We start from the raw sequence: 12,288 nt of genomic DNA on the forward strand, positions 1-12,288 counted from the left end.
TTAGGTGGGATTGGAAACGTAAATCAGCGAGTGTATGCAGCAATCAAAAATTATTGTATTGATGGGTAAATCTGCAGTGATTAGGCTGCCCCCTGCTGGCAACGAAGTCAATTATAACATTCTGGGTTCAAGCACGGGATTTTTCCTTTTAACAAAACATACCTTTAAGAGGAAGTCCTCAGCATTTTCTGTTACGATGTCTGTGGACGGTGGGTAAGCGATTCCTTTCAGTATAGTGTTGAACTGAAATTTGCCCCGTCTGCCCCGCATCTTGGTGTGTGGTACCCGAGAATATTTAGACGTGGCAGAATTGATGATAAAGTTTTTGGGGGGCAAATCTGAGCTGTGCTTTCTAGGAATCCATAAATCTAAATCAGGCACAGACTCTAGAAGTTTGGTGGCTGCTCTTCTCTCTTCATTGTCAGAATCTTCTGCCATGTTGATTAAGTCATCTTCATCCTCGCTGCTACTACTGCTGCTGCTGCTGCTGCTGCTACTTATACTACTACTACTGCTGCTGCTACTAATTATACTACTGCTGCTGCTGCTACTACTTACACTACCGCTGCTAGTACTACTACAGCTACTGATGCTGGCGCTGCTACTCATCGTAAAGATGCTGCTTCTTTCACTACTGGTATCATTTACATCGTCTTCTTCTTCACTAATTTCCTCTACTTTTATCTTCTTTGACGCTGTATTTTGTGGTCTCTTTCGAGACACTTTATTTTGTGACCTTTTCTGTGGTGCGGTCTTCCGTGTCCTTGTTCGTAGGGCCATATTTACTGGTTTATTCTTCCTTCTTGCCTGAAAGTCATAGAGAGGTGTTAATAGCCGATACCCAAGTAAATGGTTAAAAGTCCATGGGCTTATTCACAAAGGGTGTATGGAGCCGGAACTGGCGGTAAAACTTTTACAAATACTGCAGTCTAAACCGGAGAATGGCATGGCTATTTTTTCTTCCCACTGTTGACTAAATGAATACATTTGCATTGCCCATTTATGCCATCAATGTCCAATCAGCAGGAGTCCGACCAATGTGAACCCGATGATCGCTAGAAATAAGTGGTAAGCCATAGTAGTTATTCCTAAGGAGGGGAAAGACAAGACTATGCCTGAATCTTATCGGCCAATCTCATTGTTGACCTCAGATGTTAAAATTCTTGCAAAAATTCTTGCTAATAGGCTAACGAAAGTAGTGACCACCATTGTTGGCCCAGACCAGTCGGGGTTTATGCCATCAAAATCTACGGCAGTTAATCTGAGAAGGCTGTTCCTGAATATTCAGGCAGATACTGAAGATGCTCGGTCTAGAGCAGTGTTATCCCTAGATGCTGCCAAAGCTTTTGATAGTGTAGAGTGGGGGTATATGTGGGCGGTGATGGAACGCATGGGGTTTGGGAACAACTTTATTACCTGGGTACGACTGTTATACAAACAGCCAATGGCAAGAATTCGAGCTAATGGAAGGATGTCTGAGATCTTTGCTCTGGAAAGGGGAACGAGTCAGGGATGCCCGTTATCTCCGTTGTTATTTGCTTTAGCAATTGAGCCCTTAGCGAATGTTGTGAGGCAGCATCCGGATATTGAAGGATTTCGATATGGGGACTTAGAGGAACGTATAGCCTTGTATGCGGATGATGTTTTGTTGTTTTTAAGGGGACTAGATCGGTCGTTGCCGGCAGTTATGAATGTGCTGGAAAGCTTTGGTAAATTCTCGGGGTTGAGAATCAACTGGAATAAGTCAGTGCTATTGCCGCTTACCCCTCTGAGTCTACCGGTGGTGGTGAGAGGGGTGAATATACCCTGTGTGAAGGAATTTAAGTACCTGGGGATTACAGTTTTGGCAAAGGTGCAGGACTTTGTTGCCCTAAACGTGAAACCCTTATTGGAGAAAATCCGAGATAGATCAAAAATTTGGTTGAAGTTACCGCTCTCAGCACTGGGACGGGCGAATCTAATTAAAATGATTTTAATGCCCCAGATCCTTTATGTGGTGCATAACGCTCCAGTGTGGTTACCTAAGTATTGGTTCAGGTGGATTCATAACCTGTTCAGGGACTTGGTGTGGAAAAGGGGGATTCCTCGAATTAAAATGGAAAAATTGCAGTTACCAAAGGAGCAAGGTGGGTTGGCTATCCCAAATGCGTGGGTTTATTACTTGGCGGCGCAGTTGCAGCACTTTGCAGGATGGAAAGATAGAGAGGATTGGGATTCCAGGGGGAAGCTGCTATTCTACCTGGGGCAGCGCATGAGTATGCTAGAGGCCTTGGAATCCCATAAATTGAAGAGGGAGGCGAGAGGAAAACCTACCTTGTTATTGCTTCATAAGGTTTGGTGGGAATGTAAGGCCATACTGGGAGTCACGGGGTGCTCTAATTACATGCCCATCTGGAACAATCCATACCTTTGGGAGTTTAGCACACTGGAGGGATTTCAGGAGTGGGAGCAAAATGGAGTTCGAATGGTGAGTCAGCTATATGATGAGGGAATTTTTAAACCTTTCTCACAGCTTCAGGAAGAGTTTGGCCTCCCCCATAGGTTATTTTATCAATACCTTTAACTGCGGCATGCGGCACAAGCACAGGCAAGGGTGCTGGATATGGGTTGTTCCAGTATGGGAGTGGTGGAACAGATACTGGGGGCAAGAGACACAAAAGGGCTTATATCTCTAGTATATGGCATGCTGCTTCTCAAATTTCTAGGAGATCCGATGGCAGAAGTTAAAACAAAATGGGAAAGAGATGTGGGGAAATTGACAGAGGACGAGTGGGGGGAAATATTAGAGTCACCGAAAGTCCTCTCCCTTAGTGTGGCGCATAGGAGGTCGCAACTTTTTCTCATACACAGAGTATATAGAACACCTAAGGTGCTCTGGCAAATGCGGCTTAGATCTACAATGGAATGTCAAAGATGTTTATTGGATGGGGCAGATCTGAAACACATGTTCTGGAGTTGTCCGAGGCTCCACGGATACTGGGGAGAGATTAAAGAAATGGTGTCTCGGATATATGGCAGGGAATTCCCACTGGATCCTAAGATATACCTGCTGGGCTGCATGGGAGGGGTGGAAGAAGATAGGGCTGAACTGTTATCCATTAAAAAGGTACTATATCACGCAAGAAAATTGATTGCTAAATACTGGCTACAGGGGGATCCCCCGGAGGTTTCTGAACTAGTGAGTTATGTTACTTGTACGGTGGCCTTGGAGCGAAGAATTTATATGAAACGTGGAGCGATTCATAAATATGATAAGCAATGGGGTAAATGGGCACAATACTATGGATTGGGAGGTCAATAAAAGTGGAGTGAGATATACCAAGGGATAGAGACATGGACGCGCAGGGGGGGAAGGGGTGTGGAAGGGAGTTAAGGTTGGGGGGTGGGGATGTTATTAAAGAACCATATGGGAAATATGTAATGTATACACAGAATTTATACGAAAAGATGATATGTGTAATGTAAATTTTCTTTTTCTGCTAAAAGTGGATTTATAGCAGATGACAGATGTATATTGTGTATTTTCAATAAACCGTTGTTTGATTTAAAAAAGAAAGAAGTGGTAAGGGCACTAGAAAAGCTTGGCTTTTTCCAGAGGGAGCATGATCAGTTTATTGTAGTCAATGGGCCCAGGAAAAAACAAAGCAGAGCCGACAGGGCAACAATATAGGCCCTTTTACACGGGCCAATTATCGGGAAGAAGAGCGTTCATATAAACGCTTGTTCCCGATCGTTGTCCTGTGTTAAAAGGGCGACGTTCAGCAGATGAACGAGCAAACGCTTATCGGCTGATGGTATAGTTTATGCAGCATTGAACATGATCGTTGTCGGCAGCACATCTTGGTGTGTAAACACGGAGACGTGCTGCCGACATGATAGAAATGTATGCGGACGAGCGATCATAGGAACGATCGCTCATCCCCATGCATTGCTCTTTGTGAAAGGAGCAAACGAGCGCCGATCAATGAGATATCTCGTTGATCGGCGCTCGTTTACACGGCCCACGTTGTGTAAGAGAACCCTATGTTATCAATGTCTGTCCTGATACCATCTCTAGAATAGCAAAAAATTATACAATTATTGAACGATAGTGTTTTTTCTGTGTATCTTTGCATGGCAAATGTAACAGAGGAGATTGAGACATTCAATTATTATAGGCCATACCTTGAAATAACCTGTAATATACTTCCATTTGCTCAAGCACTGAGATCCTGTCCGGTGTGTTATCTCTTTGCTTACTTTAGTCCAATGACCTGTAAGGTAAGGAAAAAAATAAAAAAACACAACTGGAGTTCTTAACAGATGTAGAAATAAATGTCTGATCATAGCTAGGATCCGTGACTCACCTACTCCGTACTTCTTAGTCAGCTCAATTAGTTTTCGCTCTTCTTCGTTGCTCCATTTGCCCTTTTTGATATCCTTGTGAAGACCCTTTAAATACCTGGAGAGAACAATCATCCTCATCAGTTAGATTCAGTAGGTGGTGTAGTCAGTAGGTGACAAATACTCCAGGTAAAACCAATAGTGTCATATGCCTAGTGTAGGGCCTAAAAGGGGGAGGCAGAGCATGACAGGGATTTAAAGACCACCAAAGAGAGAATCCCTGTGTCATTCTCATCCACTTAGGCTCTGCAATAGGTATAACAGTGCTTACTTTTTGTTCGGAGTGTTCCTTTAAAGACCATTTCCTCCACTATATTAATAAAGGGGTATTCCGATCTCAGACATTTATGGCATATACACAGGATACTGTAGGTCATAAATGTCTGACAGATGCAGGCAGACCGATTTACATAGCATAGCGATCTATGCTGTATCCGTAACTGCCAATCTCGAGATAGGTGTGGGTCCCAGAACTGGGACCCGCGTCTATCATAAATTTATGGCATAGGATATTGATATAAATGTCTAAGATGGGAATACCACTTTAAGCCATTTCATAGTCACCTCGGTTTAAGAGATGCTGGATTTTCAAAGATGAAAAGCACTAATATTCACCTACACGGTGCCTACCAGGCATATGGACTGGTCCGTATACACTGTGCAGCCATAACATTAAAACCACCTGCCTAATATTGTGCAAGGCCCTATTCACACGACAGGGATTCCCGGCCGTGCAACGGACGTTTTTTGAACAGCCGTCACACGGCCACAGTAGGAACAATAGACCCCAAATGGGGCTATTCACACGGTAAACCGGGACGTCAAAAAATTGTGCATGCCATATTTTCGGCCGTTCAGCTCCCATAGAAGTCTATGGGGCCGTGTAAAGCACGGCTGTCACTAGAATGTCATCCGAGTGACGGCCGAGCATGCTGCCGCTCGTTTGCTCCCTTCTCCTCCTCACAGTGCGAAGTGCATTTGAGTAGGAGGAGGGTATTTTTTTGCTCCCTGTAGAAGCGGAATCCCCGGCCACAGCGTTGCCGAAGCTGTGGCCGAGGATTCCGCTCCAGAAGTCCCTAACTTCACGGTCTATATATGGACAGTCACGTCAGGGACCTCTCCTGGCGCGGTCTCCACTCCTGAAACTGAATCCCCAGCGCTGTGGCCGGTGTTTCCGCTCCAGGAGAAGTCCCTGACTTCACTGTCCATATATGGACATTGAAGTCAGGGACCTCCTGGAACGGTCCTCTACAGTGGCTCTATCTACAGAAAGGTAGGGGGGGTGCTATGTAAAGGGGTGCTGGGTAGAAGTACCTACAGAGGGCCGTGTGGCATTACCTACAGGTGGCTGTGTAATACTACTTCCAACAAATCAACTCCAAGAACTGACTGTTCACTTGATGCCTAATATATCCCACCCCTTGTCAGGCAACTTTGTAACCAGATAATCAATGCTGTTCACTTAAATCGGTCAGTGGTTTTAGGGTAAGGCCACATGGGGCAGCTGAAACGTGGCTGTGATGCATCCGAAAACCATGCAGACACGCAAATTTGGCGCCGTTTTCAAATGGATTATTAATGGCCGTGCGGTTTTGGGCTTTTGTTTATATGCAAAATCGTGTGCCCATTAATTAAACATACCCTCAATGGCCGACCAATTTTGCAGGCATACAGCAGTTTAACAATCAATTTTTGAAAACTGCCCGGAACAGGATGTGCGGCGAGGTTTTTAGAGGCACCGCGGCCGTGTCTTGGTCCCCTTGTTTGGACTTATCCTTAATGTTATGGCTGAACGGTGTATGTGTGACTGCGTCTGGTACTGTAGCTCAGACCCACTCACTCAAATGCTCATTGTAGTTGTCCATTACACGTGTAAGAGACCACAAATAAGACCATATGGGAAGAGATAGGTCTACGCTGCAGCATCACTTTAATACATGGTCCATGATCTACTACTACCACCGACATACAGTGTATTTTGCCATTTGTGATATTTGTCTACAGAAAAGAATAATAATAACCTTTCACGACACTGGACATCACTCCTTCCAGGAACTTCAAATCGGATTTTGTACCAATCTTTCTCCCCATATTTCTCCACAGCTTTTAATAACAGCTAAAGTAAATTATAAACAAAAAAAATAATTAAAAACACTTCAAAGAGAAAAGTTATAAATCACTGAAATGTAAGGGACACAGATCGAGTAACACAAGCATACCCCATATTTGGCTTCAGTATATGACACTGCCCTTCATAGCCTTAAAAGTGTTTTCCCCCATCATAGTAAGTGCTGGGACTCCCATTCATTCTCACAATGAATAAACTAGCGCTGCGGCCCCTTAACCGTATTTTTACAGTGACGATTCCACATGCTGTGCAGGGAACTGCAGCACAGCCCCAGTCTATTAAACGGAGCACCGTTGTGCAGAAGAAATGATGAAGGAACCTTATTATCAAACATTCCCCACCCTTCCTAGTTTGATAATGTCAATGTAGTGGGGTGTATTGGCTTACAGGGGGCTTTATTTTATGGATAGCAGCTCTGTTCCTGGCCACCGTTGAGTTACGTGATGTCCATTCGGACTATAAAAATCCTAATCCTGCTGTAGGTACCAGAAGTCACTCAACGCAAATCTATGAGAACCTCGATGTAAGCAAGTAGACTAGCCTCTAGTTCCTACGGCAGACACTAGGATTTGGATAGTCAGAATGAAGATCACGTGACGAACGGCGGCCAGGAACGGAGCCGCTACCGGTAAAATAATTACCCAGTAAGCCAATACACATTACTACATTGCATTTAATCACATTATAAAATCGGGAAGGGGGACGGACGGACATCGCTGAAGCGCTTCTCTAATATATAGAAGAATGATAAATCTCACTTTGCAATGGAATAATCATTATTTAATATGTAGTTCCACTGGTAACCAGATTTATCAAAGTAAGCCTACAATCAAATCTCCACCCAATAGGGAAATTCAGTTTTGTTTGTAGTTGCCAGGATTATTTCACTAGAAAACAGTCTTAGGCCCCATGCACACGAACGTGTTTTTGCGGCCGCAATTCCCTCGAAAATCCACGGGAGAATTGCGGCCCCATTCTTTTCTATGGGGCCATGCACACGACCGTAGTTTTTACGGTCCGTGCATGGCCCGGGAACCCGCACCGCAGAAAGAACGGGCATGTCCTATTACGGACATCTTCTGCGGTCCGGGCTCATTGAAAACAATGACGGCGGCCATGTGCATGTCGTACGATTTGCGGGCGGCCCGCGGCTGACAGTCCGCAGCCGCCCGACCCGAAAATCATGGCCGTGCACACGGCTACGGTCGTGTGCATGAGGCCTTAAACTTTCAAAATTTTCCTATACACAGACAACCAACCATCCTATGCACAGACAACCAACCATCCTATGCACAGGCAACCAACCATCCTATGCACAGGCAACCAACCATCCTATGCACAGACAACCAACCATCCTATACACAGACAACCATCCTATGCACAGACAACCATCCTATGCACAGACAACCAACCATCATATGCACAGACAACCAACCATCCTATGCACAGACAACCATCCTATGCACAGACAACCATCCTATGCACAGACAACCATCCTATACACAGACAACCAACCATCCTATGCACAGACAACCAACCATCCTATGCACAGACAACCATCCTATGCACAGACAACCATCCTATCCACAGACAACCATCTTATCCACAGACAACCATCCTATGCACAGACAACCATCCTATGCACAGACAACCATCCTATGCACAGACAACCATCCTATGCACAGACAACCAACCATCCTATGCACAGACAACCATCCTATGCACAGAAAACCAACCATCCTATGCACAACCAACCATCCTATGCACAGACAACCAACCATCCTATGCACAGACAACCATCCTATGCACAGACAACCATCCTATGCACAGACAACCATCCTATGCACAGACAACCATCCTATGCACAGACAACCATCCTATGCACAGACAACCATCCTATGCACAGACAACCATCCTATGCACAGACAACCATCCTATGCACAGACAACCATCCTATGCACAGACAACCATCCTATCCAGACAACCATCCTATGCACAGACAACCATCCTTCCTATGCACAACCAACCATCCTATGCACAGACAACCATCCTATGCACAGACAACCAACCAACCTATGCACAGACAACCATCCTATGCACAGACAACCAACCATCCTATGCACAGACAACCAACCATCCTATGCACAGACAACCAACCATCCTATGCACAGACAACCAACCATCCTATGCACAGACAACCAACCATCCTATGCAGACAACCAACCATCCTATACACAGACAACCAACCATCCTATACACAGACAACCATCCTATGCACAGACAACCATCCTATGCACAGACAACCATCCTATGCACAGACAACCATCCTATGCACAGACAACCATCCTATCCACAGACAACCATCCTATGCACAGACAACCATCCTATCCAGACAACCATCCTATCCAGACAACCATCCTATGCACAGACAACCATCCTTCCTATGCACAACCAACCATCCTATGCACAGACAACCATCCTATGCACAGACAACCATCCTATGCACAGACAACCATCCTATGCACAGACAACCAACCATCCTATGCACAGACAACCATCCTATGCACAGACAACCAACCAACCTATGCACAGACAACCATCCTATGCACAGACAACCAACCAACCTATGCACAGACAACCATCCTATGCACGGAATCCTTTAAAATGATCCTATACACAGAGAATCTAATGGCTATGGGATGTGTAACTCAAGAGCAATATAACCCAGATACAGATTTCTGATATTGATTTGATTTAGTAAAACAAAACAAATGACAAGGAAATGGAGATGCAATCACAGACTGGATACGCAATGATCTGGAAATGAGACGTTTTGTTTACTCTTGGATGACTAACTTGGTGTATGTTCTAGCGAATGTCTCCGAGGCTTGTGTTATTTACAGGTTTTGACGCACCTCATCTTCTTCTTTATTCCAGTGTCCCCTCTTCAGAGAGGGATCCAGACTCTTTGACCATCGATGAAGGAGCTGCATGGGCTCTCTGCCTTCCATGAAATAGGCAACTGAAAAGAGACGACATCAAGTCAATTTAAAATGATAGGAAAAAGCCAACGTTATATTTTTAGTCGATAAGGTCATTGTCAATGGAATATTCCTCTTCTGTCAGTCTGCACAGTATATAACTTGCTAGAGCACCAGTTAAAGGGTAACTAAACGTTCAAAAAAACTTTTGACATATCATAGTGAAATGTTGGAAGTTTTGATCGGTGGGGGTCGCAGCACGGAGACCCCCAACAATCACTAAAACTAAGCGGCAGAAGCACTCGGGTGAGTGCTGTGCTGCTTAGTTTCTGATCAGCTTTTTTCGGAAAGCCAAGCGAGGGGTGTACGGACTTTATTGAGCCTGTACACTGCCCCAAGGAAAGCCGAGCTTCATTTTAAGAGATCGGTGGTGGTTTCAGTGCTCGGACCCCCACCGATTAGAACTTTTTATTTTTGTTACAGCTCTGGAGGATTAGTGTACCTGGAGACAGGAAGTTGCAGTCAAACCTTGGAGAGCTGTCTCATAACGGGCATTAAGAGTACACAAAAACTTTATGCTCTTTCCTGTCTACTCCGCTCTTCTCTCCATGTCTGTCAATCTTCCACTGGTTACTCATGTCCATATTTCTCGCTCTTTGGGTTAGGATAAAAGGTGAAACACGGAGGTAGTAGCGATCACATGACAGTCCACATGCATCCTGGAAATTACATTTCCGCTCATTCCAACATCCATAACAGCCAGGACATGCCAGAACCATGATCTTCAGGCGGTTGCCCTGTATGTGTATCTATGTCAAACTTGCCTGCTTTCTCTCCCAGTTATAATTTAACAAAATTTGCATGTATGAATGTGTATATTTAGAGGTGTCCAATGGTTCGTACTATTCGATAACCAGGAACCCCGGAGGATGCTGGTTAGGAGAATGTACTGGATATTACCATATAAAAATGACAGCCATGATTGGCATTGAGGAGTAGCATTCACTGTTTGGAAAGACATTAACTACTTGCTGGGTGCGACACTCACCCTTGTGGTACGGTATGTGCATTCCCACCCTCATTCGCTGGACAAAATGCGTCAGAATCTCATCTTCTTCCTTGGTGAACTCTTTCTTCTTGAAGTCTTTGTTGTTGAGCTGGAACTGCTGGAGACACTGGAAGGCCGTTCTCCTTGTCTGCAAGAAGTGACACGAGAGGCGCCTGTGAAAAACTTTCTTGCACTCTTTGCAATTAGAATTGAAATAAATATCCTTTTACTTGAACCTGGGAATCTGGAGAGCAGAAATTTTGCTAATAAGGCATTTAAAAAGGGATTTTCCAGGCTTTGTTTTCTTTAATCTAGCCCTCTTATTCATGAAGGAAGGCTTTTTCAATACGTTATAAAAATATACCTTCCCTCCGGCGCCCTCTGACCTGAGACCTGGTCCGCTCTCCCACGGTCTGTGCAATGTACAGGACACCAGTACATTGCACTGACAGCGTCCCCCTGCTACGGACAAGTCACAAGCTGTCCATATGTGACACGGCTGCAGCAGGCCATTAAGGAACCTGAAAAAGGTAGGCGATAAAGGTAGGTGCCGATTGGGGAGGCCAAGTTGATTGTCACACAGCTTTCTGAAACTCGATATAACGGGGAAATGGCGGAATGAATAGAGTATTTTATGTAGGAATGCTCAACAATAGATGGTTCATGAACGGCGTTTAAAACATTTCACCTGTCAGTGGACAAGGAAAGCCGTACGTGTGCTGTAGAAAATGGTAGATCCATACTAAGATATTACGTTAAACACTCACCCCTAGCTCCTCAGCTATCAGTTCCCAGTTGACAAAGTTATGTTCTTCTGCAATTTCTTGTAATTTTTTTATTTCATCTTCTTCCCAAGGCTCCTTGTTGTTGTGCGGGTGCAGATGGTTCTTCCAAACTTTACTTATCCTATCCGCATTGTGAATGCCTTCAAACTGAGGGGAGTGATTTATTAATACAAGTTAGAATAAGCAACATAGCAATTCCTTTGTTTGTTATAGTACATTTCTATGCGGTTATAAGTTTGTGTTAGGCCGGGTTGGATATGCTGTGTAAAAACTGGGAAGCGTATCTGACCTGAAACCCGCAGCACCTTCCGCCCAAAAGAAAAATCGCACCACAATGTGGTGTGGTTTTTCTGACGGAATTTCCACTGCGTAAAAAAGCGCTCATACTTATCCCCCTCCTTCCTCAGACGTCCGCTCCGGCCGGCTACGATGACGTTGCAGGACATGTGACACTGCAGTCTGATTGCCTACAGCGGTCACATGGGATAAAACGTCATCCCAGGCGGCCGGACTGCAGGAAGAAGGAGGGCGGTCTGGGTGAGTATGTTTTTTGTTTTGTTCTGGAGCTGCGATTTTTGCGGTGTAATCGCTGCGATTACGCCACGAAAGTGGCAGCACTTGGGTTTCTGTTGCGGGTTTTGCATCCCCATTGAATTCAATGGGGAAAACCTGCAACAGGAAAGCAACAAAAAGGCAGAATAAATTGACATGCTGTGGATTTAAATTGTGCACTGCAGGTCAATTTATTAACGTTTACGCTGCGTGTATTTTTTCCACTACGTGGGCATGAGATTTACTAAATCTCATCCACGTTGCTGCTACTGTAAATGCTGCGGAATTTCCGCATACAATTCCATTACGGAAACTCTGCAGTATTTACACGACGTGGGAACCCGGCCTTAACGCTGTATTGTGACAAAAATTTGCAACTTCGCACTTTAGTTACTCAACGTGTACAAGATC

General features: G+C 44.7%; 1 protein-coding gene across 1 annotated transcript in view; it reads right to left on the reverse strand.

Moving 5' to 3' along the window:
• The window catches only part of SNAPC4 (small nuclear RNA activating complex polypeptide 4), a 48,719-nt gene that overhangs the window by 20,221 nt on the left and 16,210 nt on the right, over positions 1–12,288 (reverse strand). Inside the window, exons 10-16 of the mRNA XM_075835185.1 lie at positions 11,308–11,472; positions 10,541–10,688; positions 9,427–9,533; positions 6,405–6,499; positions 4,347–4,441; positions 4,165–4,253; positions 163–807 (exon numbers count right to left, since the gene is read on the reverse strand). Coding sequence (XP_075691300.1) covers positions 163–807; positions 4,165–4,253; positions 4,347–4,441; positions 6,405–6,499; positions 9,427–9,533; positions 10,541–10,688; positions 11,308–11,472 — 1,344 coding nt within the window. The remainder of the gene's footprint in view (positions 1–162; positions 808–4,164; positions 4,254–4,346; positions 4,442–6,404; positions 6,500–9,426; positions 9,534–10,540; positions 10,689–11,307; positions 11,473–12,288) is intronic.

This window comes from Rhinoderma darwinii, chromosome 8, assembly GCF_050947455.1.
Source record: "Rhinoderma darwinii isolate aRhiDar2 chromosome 8, aRhiDar2.hap1, whole genome shotgun sequence".
Classification (NCBI taxonomy): domain Eukaryota; kingdom Metazoa; phylum Chordata; class Amphibia; order Anura; family Rhinodermatidae; genus Rhinoderma; species Rhinoderma darwinii.